Here is an 18316-nt window from a genome sequence, read left to right as displayed (position 1 = left end):
GTTTTTAAGTCGAAGGCCACAACGCATTTGCTAGTTCCGCCTTTGTAGTGCCTACGGCAGCAAGTCAGCAATAGCGTAGAGGGGTGTTTCGTACTCGCACCGTATCTGCAGGGTTCTGATTCGAGACACAAAACAACCGTATTTTCTTTTTGATACGTTTATCTATTTGCGCTCTCGGCATATCGTTGGGCCATGTTTCACTGGTGCCGGCGGTGGCCGCCTCATCTTCGGATAAAGGGGCTCATATTGCTCTTTTCAAATCGCTCCGTTTAATGTTCTGGTTACATTTGAGCAACTGCTTTGAGTTTCGTAGAGGTTGAGATCAGCCAAGCCTTTGAGATAACAATATCACCACTTTAACCTCGACGGCCTAACCCCAAGACAACAAATATACGCTGGTTTAGTTCCGTGTCAGGCGAAACCTGAGTTTCTTCACATGACGCAATCCTCAACACTTCCTGATACCTTCCACTCGTGCTCATTTAAAAAGAGTGATACGACCGCGGGGGAGGGGCTTGGGCATATAAAGCGGACGTTCCGTTGTTTGGTCCTCTAGATGTTTTTCTTTCAGTAGGCCCCCACTAAACCCTGTAGCTCTCTTGAGTTCACGCAAGCACTGTCGTTTTCTATCGTGGAAATGAAGTTGCTGTGGTGGCTCTTGTTCCTCTTATCCATCGGCAAGTCTGTCGCAGAAAATGGTAAGCTTTTTTACCCAGTGTGTAACGGCATGAGAGCAGCAGATGGCTAAATAACCAGCTAAACAAACAGAATGGCACTTTCGATAATCTACAGGATTTTCCTTCCCAAAATTGCGCCAGAAGAAGATAGGTAATATAACACAGACAATATTTCATTAGGGCCTTTTCGACGAATGACGCAAATGAATTTTGAATGCGCTTTGTCTGCCATTTGAGTCTCACTCCCCTCGTCGCTATTCTGGTTGGTGTTGGAAGTTGAACGAATAACCAGGAATAAGGGTAATTGTGGTTTTGAAAAAAACCGCGACGAATTTTTTATTGGCGGTGAGATGTTTGAGTGGCGCCCCCTGGCTCTGACGTCGGCTTAGGGACTCGCGCCGCTGTCGTCTGCTACACTCCACTTGTGAGGGGCAGCAGTGCCTGTGCTAGAAATCGCCCGCTTTGTTGCTGTAGTGCGTTAAAAAGCGTATTTCTAGTGACTCAGTTATTTTGCCAGCTTCTGACGCATCTGAATAATTTGAAGCTGTATCCCCCACAAGTTTGCAACACACGAGGAGATAGAGAACAACTTTCTTCGGAGCATCGGTCAGAAGATCGTGTGTAACTCGTCCTTTCTAGCTTATTCGCGAGGATCAGCGATCAGAGCTTCTTGATAAGTATTCAAAATGCGTAGGCTTCCCTGTAGTATTTTTTAGATGCAGTTATGAAGACTCAACGTACAGTCTAATGCTATGTACCAAGCAGCGGCCCCTACACGCGCATCGTACAGCAGGAAATAAAGCAGCTTTCTTCTATTTCTTTCGTTGTTGTTGTCTTGTAGCAGATTAATGTTTCTTGCTTTTTTTTACGCCCAACGCATTAATTTTTCCGCGCCGTCACAAACGTCTTATGAGAAGATTTTGGGGTGTTTGGGAGGCTCACAAAGATCGTTGGATATTTCCTTCATGTTGTATGGCATACATTCCCTTCTTTACAAATTCGCTTTCATTGCGGCTGCGTGCAAGAAGGTGCATATCCGCTGCGTGCTTTGTTTATTCACATGCAAATACAATGAGAAGGGTTGTGCTACGCCACCGCGATCGCGCCCTAAACAACATTGTCCACAGTAGTCGAAGGCGGCTTTTGTGCTCCGAATTTCTATCGTAATAATATCGTTATCATAACGAACTGACTCTCAACCCGAACAATGATGACATGATTACGGTGTTGAAGGCATGATATACTCGCTAACTAACGCAATAAATAGTATACCTGCATATATTACAAGAATCGAAACCGAAGAATAATTCCAAGTAGCTCTTTATTGCTTTCCGACCCTTCCAGACGCAAAGAACAAATCATATTCTACTCGAGATGGCGTTCTATGAATCGAAGAAAATCACTTTTACTATCTTGTCCTCAACTGAGGACCCGGCCCACTAATCAGCTGGATTTAATTGTTAAATAAAGTTTTCTCCTCCTCCTCCTACTCCTCCTCCTCTTGAGTGTAGTTTTCCTATAAAGCATATCCAAATATCGGGAAGATATGGCTGTGGAAAATGTACCGAAATATCATTCCAGGTCTGAACAAACACAGTGTTACTGTATATTTAACGTAGACGTGGCTCGTTTTGCTCAAGAAACCTCCATACTGGTTAGATGCCTGGTATAAAATCAGCACGCGCCTATATACACAGTGGGTTATTTGGAACTCAACCTACAGTTTTTGCAGCCTATAGTGCATGTCGGCAAACTTTCATGCCTTGACAACGTAGAGTGATGTGACACAACACGTTCGAGCGTTCGGCAAGGTTGCAAAAACTGTTTTACCTTACATATGATTACCGGGAATCGTAATGCCCTCTGCCAAAGCCAACAGCCCTGAAGGCCTAGAATTTGTTTCGGTCTTCCATTTTCGCTGTTATCGGTTATTAGCAGCTGACTGTTCTTTTTGTTCGAAATATTGCTGAATTGAGAAGCTGACGCCTAGCTCCGACTCTTCGCGCTCCGCACAGGACCGGCTTCGCAAGGAATGGGGCGGCGCCGGCAATGTTTCTTCCGTAGCGGCATTCAAAACTATACTTTAACTGACACCATGAGCTATAGTGTATGCGATTTTAAGCTTATTATTATGATAAAAAGTTACCCACACGCCAATTCTGGTACGGAAAAGCATCAGACGTTGACCGAGCGCAAAGAAACAGCAGGGAGAGCGAGTCTAGTGAAGCAGACGACAAATGCGAGAATCCCTAAGCTGACGTCACGGAGGCGCGCTTCGCAGCGCCGCCCGTGTTCGCGCTCACCGCCAATAGGCAGCAACCTTGGCAAAGTTTATTTGCCTGCTGTAATCGCGTCATTTCGCTTTCGGGAAGTTATTTTTCTCTTTCCTTAGAAGGTTCGTCCAGTGGTGTGAGTTCTCGTTCTATACACTGCACGCACTGCAATTAGTGGTCTCCGGTTTATGGACTGTAGTTGAATTATTTGGAACACCAAAGAAATTGCCGTAGCAATGCTGCGTTTTGCGTTTGCAAACTGCACTGGGGCAATTTTTGCGCCTGCTCGCCGTGTATATATATATATATATATATATATATATATATATATATATATATATATATATATATATATATATATATATATATATATATATATATATTGTAAAGAAGACCATCGCCAACACCTTACTCGTTTAAATAATGTAGGAGCGTGGACAGCACTGGTCATTCGCAATGCGTGGGTATGTGACACAGAAGCCACACATTGAAGAGGCACCAACTCGTGGATGTCCCATCGCCATCGCTGGGACGAAGAAGAAGTCTCGTCTCGTTGGCTCTCCGTCTCGACTTGCTGGTCAGCGCGACTTGGTGCTTCGGTGCTACCGCTGCTGCTGGTGCGGCTGAAGAATAAAGCCTGAAAACCCTCTTATAATTTTGGTGGAGGTGCAACGATCTTCGTTCTCTTACGCTGGAGCTCCGCAACCGGACACTCGACCCTCCCAGCATGTCTCGCAACGATGACCCCCGGCCTGCCCCAACACCCATCGTCTGCGCGGGTGGAATTCGTGAGCGGGACCCTCCCTCCGCTGCTCCGCTCGGGGCGACCGAGAATAATATAGTAAGGAAATGAGGGGCTCGTTGACGAAATACAGAAACATAGGTCAGCAGTCTACAACGCCAAAGGAGGCATAGGGGTGTGGTTAGGTTAGCCCGTCATTTCCTTACTATATTATTCTGCGAAAGCCTAGCGAGGGTCTCGGTTCTGGCAGTCTTGATGCCTAGGTAGCATAAGAGGGCTTCCCGCCAGTTACCCGCTCATGACAGGCTGTAGACGTTCTAGTCACGCCCCGGGGGTTGAAAAGAAGGTCCCCTTCTCCCCGTGTAGTCAGAGTGGCGCTGGCCACCACCCTCAAGCGTCAGATTCACTACTAGTAAATATAAATAGCCCAGAAAGTGAAGGAGAACACAGTCGCCCTGATAGCCGAATTGGTAAGGCATTCGACATGTAATCGAAAGGCGTGGGTTCGGTCCCCACTCTGGGCGCGTGTTTTTCTTTCTTTCTTTCTTCTGTATATTAAAAAAATGTTTACTTCATTAACCGTAGTGAAAAAGAAAAGAACCTAACCACACCCCTATGCCTCCTTTGGCGTTGTAGACTGCTGACCTATGTTTCTGTATTTCTTCAACGAGCCCCTCATTTTCTTACTATATTATTCTGCGAAAGCCTAGCGAGGGTCTCGGTTCTGGCAGTCTTGATGCCTAGGTAGCATAAGAGGGCTTCCCGCCAGTTACCCGCTCATGACAGGCTGTAGACGTGCTAGTCACGCCCCTGGGGTTGAAAAGAAGGTCCCCTTTTCCCCGTGTAGTCAGAGTGGCGCTGGCCACCACCCTCAAGCGTCAGATACACTTCTAGTAAATATAAATAGCCCGGAAAGTGAAGGAGAACACAGTCGCCCAGATAGCCGAATTGGTAAGGCATTCGACATGTAATCGAAAGGCGTGGGTTCGGTCCCCACTCTGGGCGCGTGTTTTTCGTTCTTTCTTTCTTCTGTATATTAAAAAAATGTTTACTTCATTAACCGTAGTGAAAAAGAAAAGAACCTAACCACACCCCTATGCCTCCTTTGGCGTTGTAGACTGCTGACCTATGTTTCTGTCTTTCTTCAACGAGCCCCTCATTTCCTTACTATATTATTCTGCGAAAGCCTAGCGAGGGTCTCGGTTCTGGCAGTCTTGATGCCTAGGTAGCATAAGAGGGCTTCCCGCCAGTTACCCGCTCATGACAGGCTGTAGACGTTCTAGTCACGTCCCGGGGGTTGAAAAGAAGGTCCCCTTCTCCCCGTGTGGGGGGGCGCTGCGAGCGCGCGGAGCGAGCGAACGCACTTCACATCGGCTCCGTCGAATATGCTAATTATCAGCGGATCATCGACCCCTACCGGATCAATTTTGGTACGTGAGCGTTCCTCTTAACTAGCGGACCACGTTGATACCAAGTTTCGGCCATGTTACCCAATTTTGGAGGAATTAAGGCGACTTTTGCGTCTAGAGTGGGCGCCGCCCCGCTAAGCCTAACGCTGACTGCCTCCGCGGCGGCCATGTGCTCGGCCGTCGCGGCCCCTGAAGCGGCCTTGGGCGCCGTTTCTGAGTTCGCCACGACTCCTGGAGGCGAAATGGATTACGGAAATGAAGAAATCCAAGCCATGGACATCACTGCTGCGACTACGGATGGAGACCAGACTCGCAAGAGGAGACACGGCCACGTGGACGTAGACCCAGCGAGGGAGAAGGCTGCTAACACTATTTCGGGACCGCCACCCAGTGCTTGCGGGAGCGTTTCGGCTATCGGCGACGGCAGCTTTGCCAAGAGCGGCACCGGACTGTGCACCGAATCAGTGGACTGTGCGAGTGAACCGGCGAACTTGTGCGCGGGTTGGACTGTTGTAGTCTCGCGCCGCAGCAAGAAACAGCAGGCAACGGGAACCTCGTCGCAGCAAGGGACCCAGCCTAAAGGTAAGCCGAGCACATCTCTCTCGGCTTCGAACGCTAGAAGTAAAGAGGAGCGACAACGCGCAGCCAAAGCGCAATTTGTAGCTAAAGTTAACGCCAATATGGCCAAATCGGCACGCATGCCAAACTTTGCCGGGAAGGACAAGCACCGCGTGGTGGTTAGGCCTCGTGGCGGGCTAGTCGTAAGCACGACTGCGATGACTGTTTTGCGTGGAGCGATACTCGCAGCAGCCAACATTACTTATGAGGAAGCAGAGGAGGACTCAATTGCCCTTAAGGGGGGACGCGGGTCTTAGAATGGTCAAAAATGGCCAAAATATCGATTTTGAGAAAATCCAATTTTTGGATTTATTGTACCTTCAAGCACCTGCCTTCAAAATACCAACGCGAAATTCCATCGGGAAATACTCTAAAATCATGTTTTGAAACGCCTCGAGGGCCACGAAATGCCCAGAATTGGGCAAAAGTTGCTTCAAATTCCCGCGCGCCCCGCGGGCGAAGCAGCCGACCGATCGCCGCCATCTTGGTCTTGTTTTGAAGCTTGTTTCTTTGTGCGCATTTTGCGATATCTCAAAATGGCGTCGCTTGAGTAGAACGACCGGCCTTGCCAGTTTTCCGAAGGCACCTTCTCGGCCGCCGATTGGCTAGAGCGGGCGCGCGCGGTTTGAGTTCGCCATACGACCCCTCCCATTGGTCGGCGCGACTGCTGTCATGGCGGTCGCCATCATGGCGTCTGCTACGCGCGTCTGACGGAGTCCGCTCTTCTGGCGCAGCGCTCGCTTAGAGCAGTTTTTTTTTACAGTTTCTTCTAATTCTTCCATCGCGTACTTTCGTGAATGATGCCAGGAGACGTACGTTTGAAGAAGACGACCCTTCATGCGCACGGGAAGCGAAAGCGTCGTCCGCCTATCCCAAGGTCGCGTGGTGCGACTTCGGGCCGCTCGACTCCGCCGGATGAGAATCGTTCGCCGCCTCGTATTGCCTCGCCTGCCCCATCGCCTGACCAACCACCTCCGGAATCCATACCTGGTCCAAGCACGTCCTGCTGGCTTGACACGAGGTATTACACGGCGGAGGAGATCGCCGCGCGTACGGAACACGCGGACGAGGTCAAGCGCGGAACGGAGACCAAGTCAGCAACGCAGCGGAAATTCGACCTCCTTGAAGTGGATTTGGCGCACTCAGAGGAAGAATCCGGCACAGATTTTGTCTTAGTGGATTTTGCAATGCTGAAGGACCTTTTCGCGCACGTCAGGTGCGGCAAGTGCGGGCTGGCGGCGCCGGATTTGAGGAAGCCTGACCGCGGCAGTACGGCCTCGCCGTGAAGCTCGAGGTGACGTGCTCGGTTTGTGAACACCGTGTGGAACGTTTTTCCTCGCCAAGGACCGAAGGATCTGGCAATATCACTCTTTTTGAAGTGAATATGAGGGCTTTGAAAAGTATTCAAAGCATGGGGAAGGGGGTGACTGCTCTTTCAGATTTTTGTGCTGGTATGAACTTGTCCCACAGAAGCCTGCACCACAAGACATTCCAAGCGCACTTGAGGAAAGTGGTTCAGGTTTGCGAGGACACTGCAGCAGCCTCTGAAGCTGATAGTGTGCGTGCCATCAAGGACTTGTACACCTTGGTCAGCCGCCAAACAACATAGATGTGATGTTTGATGGCACGTGGATGACAAAGGGACGGTTGTCACACATTGGAGTGGGCTGCATCATTGGAGTGTACACCGGCTTGGTGATTGATCATGTAGTCCTCTCTAACATTTGCTTAGGTTGCACCATCAGACCCAAAGCTTCAGATGAGGGCTACGAAGATTGGCTGGCAGACCATGTGTCAGCGAAACATTGACTGTGGTGCAGGACGCATGGAGGTAGAGGCAGACCTGATAATGTTCAAGCGCTCGCTCTCCAAGAATGGGCTGCAGTACACAACCGTGATGTCCGATGGAGATAGCCGCACCATGCACGGCTTGAAGGAAAAAGGCGTCTATGGGTTTATCCCCTGAGGCCAAGAAAGTTTGCCTTCCAGCTACATTTATTTTCCCCAAAAGACTCTTTTGAGGGCCAACAACATGATGCATTTGCGGAAAACGCACTGCGCAGTGTCCCACCCCTGTATCCTCTCAAACTTCCAGCATAAAAACCGCGAATGAAATAGCCTCACCAAAGAACAAAAAAGGGGGGCACCTAAAGCAAGTTTCACCCTCACACTTTTGCCGTACACAATATTCTGGGTACCACAGTGCACTGTAATAGATGATGGCTCTTCACGAAGGACTGTTGCCGACGCCAGCAAGACACCACCAGATTTCACAACGCTAACAAAATGCCAACCGATTCGAAGTCGATAAATTTTGCTAAATTCCTGTTGGGGTCCGTTACTTGGCCTTTTGTATCTCCAGTTCTAGTTGATATTTTTGGAATCCAAAGACAGATTTGAAAATGGGAAGAACATGTCTTTGTTACTGGGAAATTTTGAAGCTACACTACTGACGGTTCATCTCATAACACATGGCCAAACTTCAAATGCAGTTTTCTCAGTTTCATATTTTGGGTCACTTCCCTCAGCCTTACGCAGCTTTTTGGAAACTTATTTTTGCTTCATAAGGTCAATCTTGGTACCATTTTTTTCAGTACAGCCTGAGGCAGCCGATGACATTCTTAGTTTTTCTGTTTAGGCTACGCATAAATAATGACTTGCAGTTATTTTGATGAGCCAAAATATCCAATACTGCCATTTTTTGTACTTGACATATTTTTTTAGGATGCCGTGACTTTAGAGAAAAACGAAGAATGTCATCGGGTATGGGAACTCTCTGGCTATCCATTCATGTAATTAAAAGCGACAAAATGCAATGCGAAAGTTCATTAAAGCTGCGTAAGAAATTACCTAATTGCGGTTTAGACTTTGTATGATAACTTTTGAACTAACAGCACCAGCTCAAATATAATTGCATATTTGAAATCTACAGAGAAAAGCACATCAGTGTGCAAATTTTCATAAGTTTCTACCCATAAATAAAAAAGTTAGTTTTAAGACCCTCGTCCCCCCTTAACGCTGCTCAAAACATCATAGTGCTGAGTACGCCCAGCGAAAAGAGATCTTTCCAGTACGGATCGATCAGAAGACTAACGATCGGAGAATGCTCGTACGAGACTTTCGCGTACAAAGCTACCCCGGACAACACCTCCCGTGGCGTGATCAGCGGGGTTGAGCACGATGAAACTGATGAGGAGATCATCAAGTGCATCGTGAACAAGTACAATCCAACGGCCATGGCCGCGCACCGACTGGGCAACTCCACGTCGGTTGTAATATTATTTGAAGGGCAAAAGGTCCCGCACTACGTAAAGTACGGAGGCTTTATTGCAAAGTGTACGTTGTACCGCCAGCACCGCGAGGTGTGCAAAATCTGCGGCCAAGTGGGGCATAGGAAGGATGTATGCCCTACCCCAAATGTCAAAGTGTGCTTTGCGTGCGGACGGAGAAATCCGGGCGAAGATCACGCAGAATACTGCAAGCCTAAATGCAGGCTGTGTGGCGGCTCCCACGTTACCAACGCGGGTAGCTGCAAGAACAAATTCAAAACGCCGATCCAAATCAAGAAGAGACAGTGGGCCAAGCAGAACGCTGAAGCCCCTGCAAAGATGGCGCCCGCGCCCTTGCAACCCGCCATGAAGGCCAGACTTTCTCGAAAAGACGAATTCCCGGAACTGGAAGCAGGCCGAAAGGGGAGCAATGTGGTGAACCGCGATTGGCGTAAGATGACGTCAGACGGCCCAACGTGGGCTGACATCACTACTGGAGAGTCGAAAACAACTCGACGTCAGCGCTCGGTTTCGCAGAAACGAGAGCGCGAAAGATCGCAAAACAAGATTGACGTCACACAGGAGGGAAAGACGGAGACGCAGAGAAGGAGGTCCGTGTCCCGGGGAACGAAAACAACCCCTGATAACGCGGACGCGACGCCAGGCAGAGATAAGGAGTCTGGCAGAATGCCCAGCAACGGTTGCGAGGAGCAATACAAGAAAGAGGTGGGCGAGCTAAAGGCCACCGTGAGGGAACTGCAAAAGATGATGCAGGACCAGCAAACGAAGATGGCTGCAATGCAGCTAACGATAACGCACCAACGCGGAACCATAGCGAAACTCAAGGAAGGCAGAGCAACGAGCGAAGCCAACAACACCATGATGTCGATAGACGCCGACGAAGATGACGAGGGCACCCAGGCAAAAGCCTCGACAAGCTGCAGCATCAACACCACCGTACCTAAGACCTTTCAATTCACCGCTAAGGCGACGACTCCCAAGACTAGGGCGTCCATCATTGCGGCCGCAAGAAGAATAGAAGAGCAACCTACAGAGGAGCTCGACAGAGACAGCGAATGCGAAGACGATGAAGACGACGACATTTCCGTCAAATCCACTGCAACACACGGAGGGGACAAGGCTAAGAGGCAACCTCTTGGATATGCCGGGCTCAACAGACGCGTCAACCAGCTCACCACAACGGTGAACCGCTGGGGCAGGAACTTCGAGGCTCTCGAACAAAGACTCCTGACTAAATGCACCCAAACCATCCAGCAACAGCTGGCCCAAACCATACAACTGCAAGTAAAGCAGGCGATCGAACAACTACTAAGCCCCGAGAAGTTGCAACCACTCATCGAGACGGCGGTGCAACGTTACTGCAACGCGCAGAAACTGTCGCCGCAATAATGGATAGAAACAGCGACAGCACGATGAAGATATGGCACTGGAATGCAAATGGGTTCCGATGCCGCAAAGCAATACTGCAAAAGCACATGAAATCACTTGACCCGTCGGAACAACCAGACGTAATAGCGATACAGGAAACACACATGGAAGACACGCCGACGCTGCCCGGATACCGTGCGCATGCCTGCCCGCCGAGCGCCCGCACATGCGGGAAGGGTGCGGCGCAGGGAGTGTGCACGTTTGTCCGCAAAGGCATCGCTCACGTAAAACACGACAAATTCTTGGGCAACAGAGACACCGCAATCGAGCTCTGCGTCACCGAGCTAGTCATTTCCAGCAAGGGACATAAGACTCGAGGCGGCAAGAAGAAGACGTCGACAACGATACACATTGCCAACGCCTACAGCAACCCACAGCATGGAAAACAGAAATTCAGAACCCTGTTCCAAAAAGTCAAGAACGCCACGATGCAAACGCAAAAGGATCTGGCGAAAAGAGGAGACGCGGCAGCAATCATCTGCGGCGACTTCAACGCCCAACACACAGAACTCGGATACACCCACACCACATCCAAGGGGAGAGATCTCCTAGAAGACGCAAGTGCAGCCGAGTTCACGCTACTGACGAACCCAGCTCATCCGTCGAGAATTGGAACGTCGACTGCCCGAGACACGAACCCGGATCTTGCCTTTGCGCTCCTGCCCTTACGGCGGGGCCGTAAGGTGGAAGAACACGGGACACAACTTGGGCAGCGACCACTTTATCATAGAAATCGAAGTGCCACTAAGTCACCCCAACGAAGGAGTGAATTACGGCAAAACAACGAAGCACAAGCTGGTCAATTGGCACAAATTCCGAGACGCGGAACTTGGAGAAATTGACAATATCGAAGACTGGACAGCGAGAGTGTTGACAGCCACAGAAGGCGCGACAGACGAAGTCGACGCGCCAGAAGAATACGAAAAGATGGACCCACGCCTAGCCCACTTGTTAGAGGCTCGGCGCTCGCTCCAACAACGCTGGAGAAGGCAGCGGCACAATAGGAAGCTGCGCAAAAGAGTGGCAGAGCTCGGACGAGAAATTGAACGCTACAGTAGACAGCTATGCTCCCAGCAATGGTTTGCGCTTTGCAGCCAGGCTGACGGGCGGCTGCACCGTGGCGGCACTTGGAAGCTCCTGAGGCAGCTCATGGACGAAACCAAGAGCTGTGAATACCAACGCACGCGCATGGCCCAAATCCTGCACACCACCGCAAGACAACTGGGGGAGGAAGAGATGCACAGGTGCCTGAACGAGCGCTATCTCCCCTCCACCCAGCATGAAGATCACCCGAGCTACGCGGGTCCGCCGAACCCTACCCTCGACCGAAACATCGAGGAGTGGGAGGTACGCCAGGCCACGCAAAATTTTAACTGTCGTTCGGCGGCCGGACCCGACAGAATCACCAACAAAGCTCTGCGCAACCTCAGCGACTCGGCCATCTCGTCGCTCACGCGCTTCTACAACAAGTGCTGGCACAGCGGGCAGCTGCCCAAAGCCTGGAAGACAGCAAAGACCATCCTGCTGCCAAAGCCAAATAAGCCACCAGGAATAGAGGGCCTGCGCCCCATCTCGCTCACGTCCTGCGTGGGCAAGGTGCTGGAACATGTCCTCAACACCCGGTGGAACCACTACCTGGAGTCCCAGAACATGTACCCGGACTCCATGCTGGGTTTCAGAGCAAAACTAGGAACCCAAGATGCCATGCTTTTGCTTCAACGGGAAATCCTGGACCCCCCGGGCGGGATCCCGAAGAACGACAACAGAGCGATTCTGGGCTTAGATTTGCAGAGTGCGTTCGACAACGTCCGCCACTCGGCAATCCTGGCTCAGGTATCCCGCCTGGGGCTGGGAACAAGATCGTACGACTACATCAAGGCCTTCCTCTCCCGCCGCACAGCTCGGCTAGAGGTGGGAGGAACGAAGCTGGAAGAGCGAGAGCTGGGCAGCGTGGGGACTCCACAAGGCTCAGTAATCTCCCCGTTCCTGTTCAACCTCGTTATGATAGAGGTGGCCAGGAACCTGGAGACACTCGATCCCAAAATCCGACACTGCCTGTACGCCGACGATATCACCATTTGGGCAACGGGTGGCAGCGACGGCGACATAGAAGCAGGCCTGCAAGCTGCGGTGGATGCCGTGGAGTCCGCGCTCTCGGGCACGGGACAGCGATGCTCGCCGCAAAAATCACAACTGCTCATCCTACCACCGCCAGGACGGCACAGGAAGAGCGCAAGCCAAGAAGCGGCTCGTCACATCGTCGTACGCACGGGCGACGGGGAACCGATCCCACACGTCCCGGGGCTCCGAGTTCTGGGTATGTTCGTGGACGGCACCCAAACCAATGGTACGGCGGTGAAGAACATCGTCACCAAGACGGGCATCGCGGCACGTCTCGTAAAGCGGATTTCGTCTCGCTCGCGAGGCATGAGAGAAGGAAGCCTCCTGCGTCTGCTGCAGGCTTTCGTCATTAGCCATGCGGCATACGCGGGGGCTTTCCATCGGTGGACCAACACGGAAAGACAGAAAATCGACGCGGCAATCCGCAAAGCCTACGTGGGGGCCCTCGGGCTCCTACAAGGAACCAAGACGTCGGCCTTGCTGTCTCTGGGAGTACATAACACGCTCTTGGAGATCAGCAAGGCCCAACGCGCATCGCAGCTGAGCCGCCTGGGCAGCACGGCAGCGGGCAGGAGACTGCTAGACAGAGCCGGGCTACTACCTCCCGGCGAATCGACGGACGACCAGGACGATCTCGTGCCCCTGGGCGACGAGGTGGTCCGAAGAACAGTCGTCTACCCGCTACCAAAGAACACCGATCCAGAACGGGACGGCGACAGACGGGCGGCGCGCGCGCTAGCGCTCGCTCGTCAACATCGAGAGGACGAAGGTGCAGTCTTCGTGGATGCCGCGAGGTATCCGGGGAGGAGCGACGCCTTCGTGACGGTGGCAGTTCGAGCAACCACCGGGGAACTCCTAACGGCGAGCACCGTGCGTGCCCGAACTGCCGGCCAGGCGGAGGAGATGGTGATCGCCTCGGCCATGAGCCTACCGGGCACGCGTACGGTGCTAAGCGACTCCAAGTCGGCGATCAGAAACTTCGCCCGAGGAATAGTCTGGCGGGGCACCGAGCGGCTAGTAAGATCCTCCGAGGTCTCGCGGGCTGCTCGGGAGACCGTACCCAGACTCATCACTCTCAAGTGGTTCCCGGCCCACGCGGGCAGGGAGCTAACACCGAACATCGTGAACCGCAACGAGGAGGCAGACGCTGCGGCCCGTGGTCTCACCACGTGCCGGGTCGCGGCCGATCGCCACCTCGGGGCATGCGGGGAAGATCAAGACTTCGCGGAGCCCCTCACCGACTACGGCGAGATCCTGGCCTGGCACCGCGAAGCCAGAAGAACCTTCCCGCCTCCGCACCAAGAACTGTCTCGAGCGGAGGCGGTGAGGCTTCGACAACTGCAGGTGGAGTGTGTGGTGACGCCGACCCTGGCCCGGCACATGTGCCCGGACCTTTACGAGGACACTATGTGTAGTGTGTGCAAGCGAGAACCGGCCACCCTCCAGCACATCATGTGGGGGGGGGATGCAAAAGTGTGGTGCGCGCTGGGGATGTGCAGTGCTCGAGAGACACGTATCCCGAGGAAGTGCGCGTGTGCGTGTGTTCTAGTGAACTCAAACATCAACGGAAGGCCATCCAGCGGCTCGAAGAAGCCCTGGCGAAGCAGCGGAGAAAGGGACCCGACGCCCCGACCGCCAACGGCAGAGATGCCAGAGGCAGTGATAGGAGCGGAGGGAACCGAGTATCAGCAGCCTAGCCGGGGCACGAATCTTCGAGATCTAGGCCTAAGGCTAATGGACCATTACCATAGTCTATAGATAGGGAGTATCCGCGCCCTGTGTGGCCGGGGACCTCCCGCACGCCGGATGTTTTCTATAAAGTCTTTTCTCTCTCTCTCTCTTCTCCCCGTGTAGTCAGAGTGGCGCTGGCCACCACCCTCAAGCGTCAGATACACTTCTAGTAAATATAAACAGCCCAGAAAGTGAAGGAGAACACAGTCGCCCAGATAGCCGAATTGGTAAGGCATTCGACATGTAATCGAAAGGCGTGGGTTCGGTCCCCGCTCTGGGCGCGTGTTTTTCTTTCTTTCTTTCTTCTGTATATTAAAAAAAATGTTTACTTCATTAACCGTAGTGAAAAAGAAAAGAACCTAACCACACCCCTATGCCTCCTTTGGCGTTGTAGACTGCTGACCTATGTTTCTGTATTTCTTCAACGAGCCCCTCATTTCCTTACTATATATATATATATATATATATATACACAAAGTAAGAAACCTCGGTAACAGCAACAGCGGAGGGTTTATTTTGTAGACTTGTCTCGAAGTCGAAACGTCGAAATAAACCCTCCGCTGTTGCTGTTACCGAGGTTTCTTACTTTGTGTTCACCACACCTTCGGCCCCATCGCCAGCATGCCAGTTGTTTATATATATATATATATATATATATATATATATATATATATATATATATATCAACGTTGCAGTCGTCATTGCCAGTGCTATTCGGCTGTTTCCGAAATATTTTATAGTGCCGAATGACCTGTGTTTGTCATGTTTGTTTGATACGGTGATAAATAAGCGAAAATATAAGTCGAGAAAAAAGCAGCCGTTTTTTTCCGGGAGCTGGAGTCGAACCCACATCTCCGCATAACGCGTGCGGTGCACTGACCAAATATGCTATCCCGCAGCAGCTCCTCTCTCGACTTGACAGCGGGGGTTTATATTTACAAGTGCTCTGAGGACGGTAAATTAGCGCCGCCCTCGACCACCGCGGAAGACGTAGAACGTCTTTTTTCCCAGCGGCCGCCACGTAAGACGTGGTCGGAGGTCAGGGTTAGCAATTGGCATATCCGAACTGCTGAAGGCAGAGCCGTCGTAATGCATGTAGTAGAACGGAAAGATAAGGGACGAGAAACTCGGTAACGACACATATCAAGGTTCCAGTCGTCATTACCAGTGCTATTCGGCTGTTTCCCAAATATTTTATAATGTCGAATTTCGTGTGTTTTTAGTGTTCCTTTGATACAGTGATAAATAAGCGAAAATATAAGTTGAAAAAAAATCCGCCGTTTTTTCCGGGAGTGGGAGTCGAACCCACATCTCCGCATAACACGTGCGGTGCATAATTGGTCAGTGCACCGCAGGCGTTATGCGGATATGTGGGTTCGACTCCCGCTCCCGGAAAAAAAGGCGGAATATATACGTGCCAAGGTAGCTAACAGAATTTCTGCCACTTTATATCTCCGTACACCTAAAGAACAAGCAGGGTTCCGTAAAGTCTGTTCAGCAATCGACCTTATTCACATGATCAACAAGGTGATAGAGAAGTGCGTGGAGTATACTGAACCCATATATATAGCCTTCATAGATTAGGAGAAGATTTGATTAGGAGAAAGCCTGTGCCTCGGTCGAAACCTCAGCAGTCATTCAGGCATTATGGAACCAGGGTGTAGAAGAGCATTATGTAAGAGTACTAGAGGATATTTACAATGGATTTACAGCTACCGTCATTCTCCACAAGGACAGCAGTTCAATTCCTATAAGTTAGGGCGTCAGACAAGGAGACACAATCTCTCCAATGTTATTTACAGCATGTTTACAAGAAGTATTCTGAACAATGGATTGGGAACAGGTGGGAGTAAGATTAATGGAGAATACCTCAGTAACCTCAGACTTGCTGATGACGTTGCCTTGCTAAGTAACTCTGGGGACGAATTGCAAAGCATGCTTGCCGCTCTGGACAAACAGAGTAGAAGGGTGCACCTGAAAATTCATATGCAAAAAATAAAGTAATGATCAATACCCTAGGGACAGCACAGTGGTTTGAGATAGGTGGTGAGGCAGTGGAAGTGGTAAGCGAATATATATACTTAGTCCATGTTGTGACTCCAGATCCAAACCATGAGGCAGAAATAATTAGAAGGATCAGAATGGGGTAGAGTGCATACGGCAGATATGCTCAGTTAATGAAGGGCAGCCTACCATTGTCCCTGAAGAAGAAAGTGTATGGCAGCTGCATCCTACCGGCACTCACCTACGTGGCAGAAACTTGGAGGCCGAGTAAGAGGGTTCAACTTAAATTGAGGATGACTCAGCGAGCAATGGAACGCAAGATGATAAGTGCAAAAAGAAAGCGGAGTGCATCAGAGAACACGCACGTGTTAGGGACATATTAGTAGAAATTAAGAAATGAACGTCGGCAGAGCATGTAATGCCAGGGCGAGATAACCGTTGGTCATTAAGGGTAACAAGTAGATCTCTAGAGAAAGCAAGCGTGGCAGGGGGTGGCAGAAGGTTAGATGGGCAGATAAGATCAAGTTTGCGGATATACATTGGTCGGAATTAGCACAGGAGCGGTATAATTGGAGATTAAAGGGACACTGAAGTGAATTTGTCAAGCTCCTGTTTTTGCTTGCGCTGCGTAGACTGGCTCAAATTAGCACACTTTTCATCGTTTATCCGGTTGACAAATCGGTAATTATTTTACAAAGCGCGAAAGAAGAAAAACTACCATGCGCGGTTTGCGGCGGCCGCAACAACTAAACCTGTGACGTTTGGAGGAGCGGGCACCGTGATTGGACGACGCCCAAGGTGAGCAACCAAACAAGTTTCGGTTGCGGTTTCGGTTCTGTAAAACACAACCGGTGGCGTTGTTAGATGGGCATTCTCAATAACTCAGTAATCATCGTACCGTGCTTCTGTCATGTTGTCAGCTGTAAAAATGCATAAAGATAAGCCTCCCAGGACGGCTTGGAATCGTAGCATTCACTAGCCGAGGCCTACGCAGTGCATGGACGCCCTCCGCGTACCCGCAGACGCCCAAATGTCATGCGCTTTTCCCCCATATTTGGAGCCACTGATCTCCACTTAGTTGCTGGATGGCGCTTCGCCGCTGTCGCGGCCGGGCGCGCGCACGGCCACCGGAAGTTCAACGGCTCGTCCCGGAAGTCGGGCGTCTGCTATGCTTTTCAACCGCTGATAAGCGTCCCGATTGGCGGATTTTGGCATTTTGTTCTCACTTCATTGCATTTTGGCTATACACATTGCGTTCAGATCGCAACATATGCTATACCGAAATATGCGACGTTAATATGAAGCAGAATTTAATTGCAAAGGAGAACGAAAATGTCACTTGGGTCTTGGTTTGAGAGACGACGCAGCTGTAACGGGATTTATGCTAGAAATTTATGCTAGGGATTTATGCTAGAAAGAAAACAACGTGAGCACGGCGACAGGCTGTAGCCGAGTTCGTGCGCCCGTTCTGTCAAAACAGTTGTCAGTAAAGTGGTAATTGCAGAGCCTGCTGCCTGGGGATGGAGAGCACACGGGCACAGTTAACCACGGTTAAGCAAACCGCTGTTAGACAAAACCCGCAGTTTGCTGCGTTACACGACAGACGAAACTGCGGTTACGTCGCTAACCATGGTTAGCGCAAACTGAGCTTGGCACCTCAGTTCGGTCACGCTAACCGCACTTTCTGCAGCCGCAGTGCTCAAAATCGCACAATTCAGTTCGGACGCAAGTGGCGGCGCATCAGCGGAGGCGAAAAAAAAAATCACCTGGCGTTCGGAAGAGACAAAGGTTCTCAAATAGCGGGCGCCCAAAAGCTGTCCCCAAGACGCGCTTACGTTCTTTGCATCGCTCTCGCAATCAGCGCGACTGCCCGTCAGCAGCGGCTCGTTTCCCGATCCGCCCGATCAACTACGACAAACGCCGTGCTAAATTTGTAAATTCCGCGCGTCGTCCGCCAGAAATGGATATAGCAGGCAATCAAGCGTTTTCAGCACACGGAAACGATCGGCGCGCGCGTCGGCCG

The 18316-nt window shown here is 50.9% G+C and overlaps 1 protein-coding gene across 1 annotated transcript in view; it reads left to right on the top strand.

Moving 5' to 3' along the window:
• Nucleotides 1–536: 536 nt before the first annotated feature.
• Nucleotides 537–18316, top strand: part of LOC144167368 (uncharacterized) — a 52568-nt gene continuing 34788 nt past the window's right edge. Inside the window, exon 1 of the mRNA XM_077696652.1 lies at nucleotides 537–698. Within this exon, the coding sequence (XP_077552778.1) occupies nucleotides 638–698 (61 nt within the window). The 5' untranslated portion in view covers nucleotides 537–637. The remainder of the gene's footprint in view (nucleotides 699–18316) is intronic.

The sequence above is a fragment of the Haemaphysalis longicornis genome, unplaced genomic scaffold, assembly GCF_048455015.1.
Source record: "Haemaphysalis longicornis isolate Haplotype H1 unplaced genomic scaffold, Haemaphysalis longicornis Haplotype H1 scaffold_2, whole genome shotgun sequence".
In the NCBI taxonomy this organism is placed as follows: Eukaryota; Metazoa; Arthropoda; class Arachnida; order Ixodida; family Ixodidae; genus Haemaphysalis; species Haemaphysalis longicornis.
The sequence above is the reverse complement of the archived record's forward strand: the minus strand, read 5'-3'. Positions and strand labels throughout refer to the sequence as shown.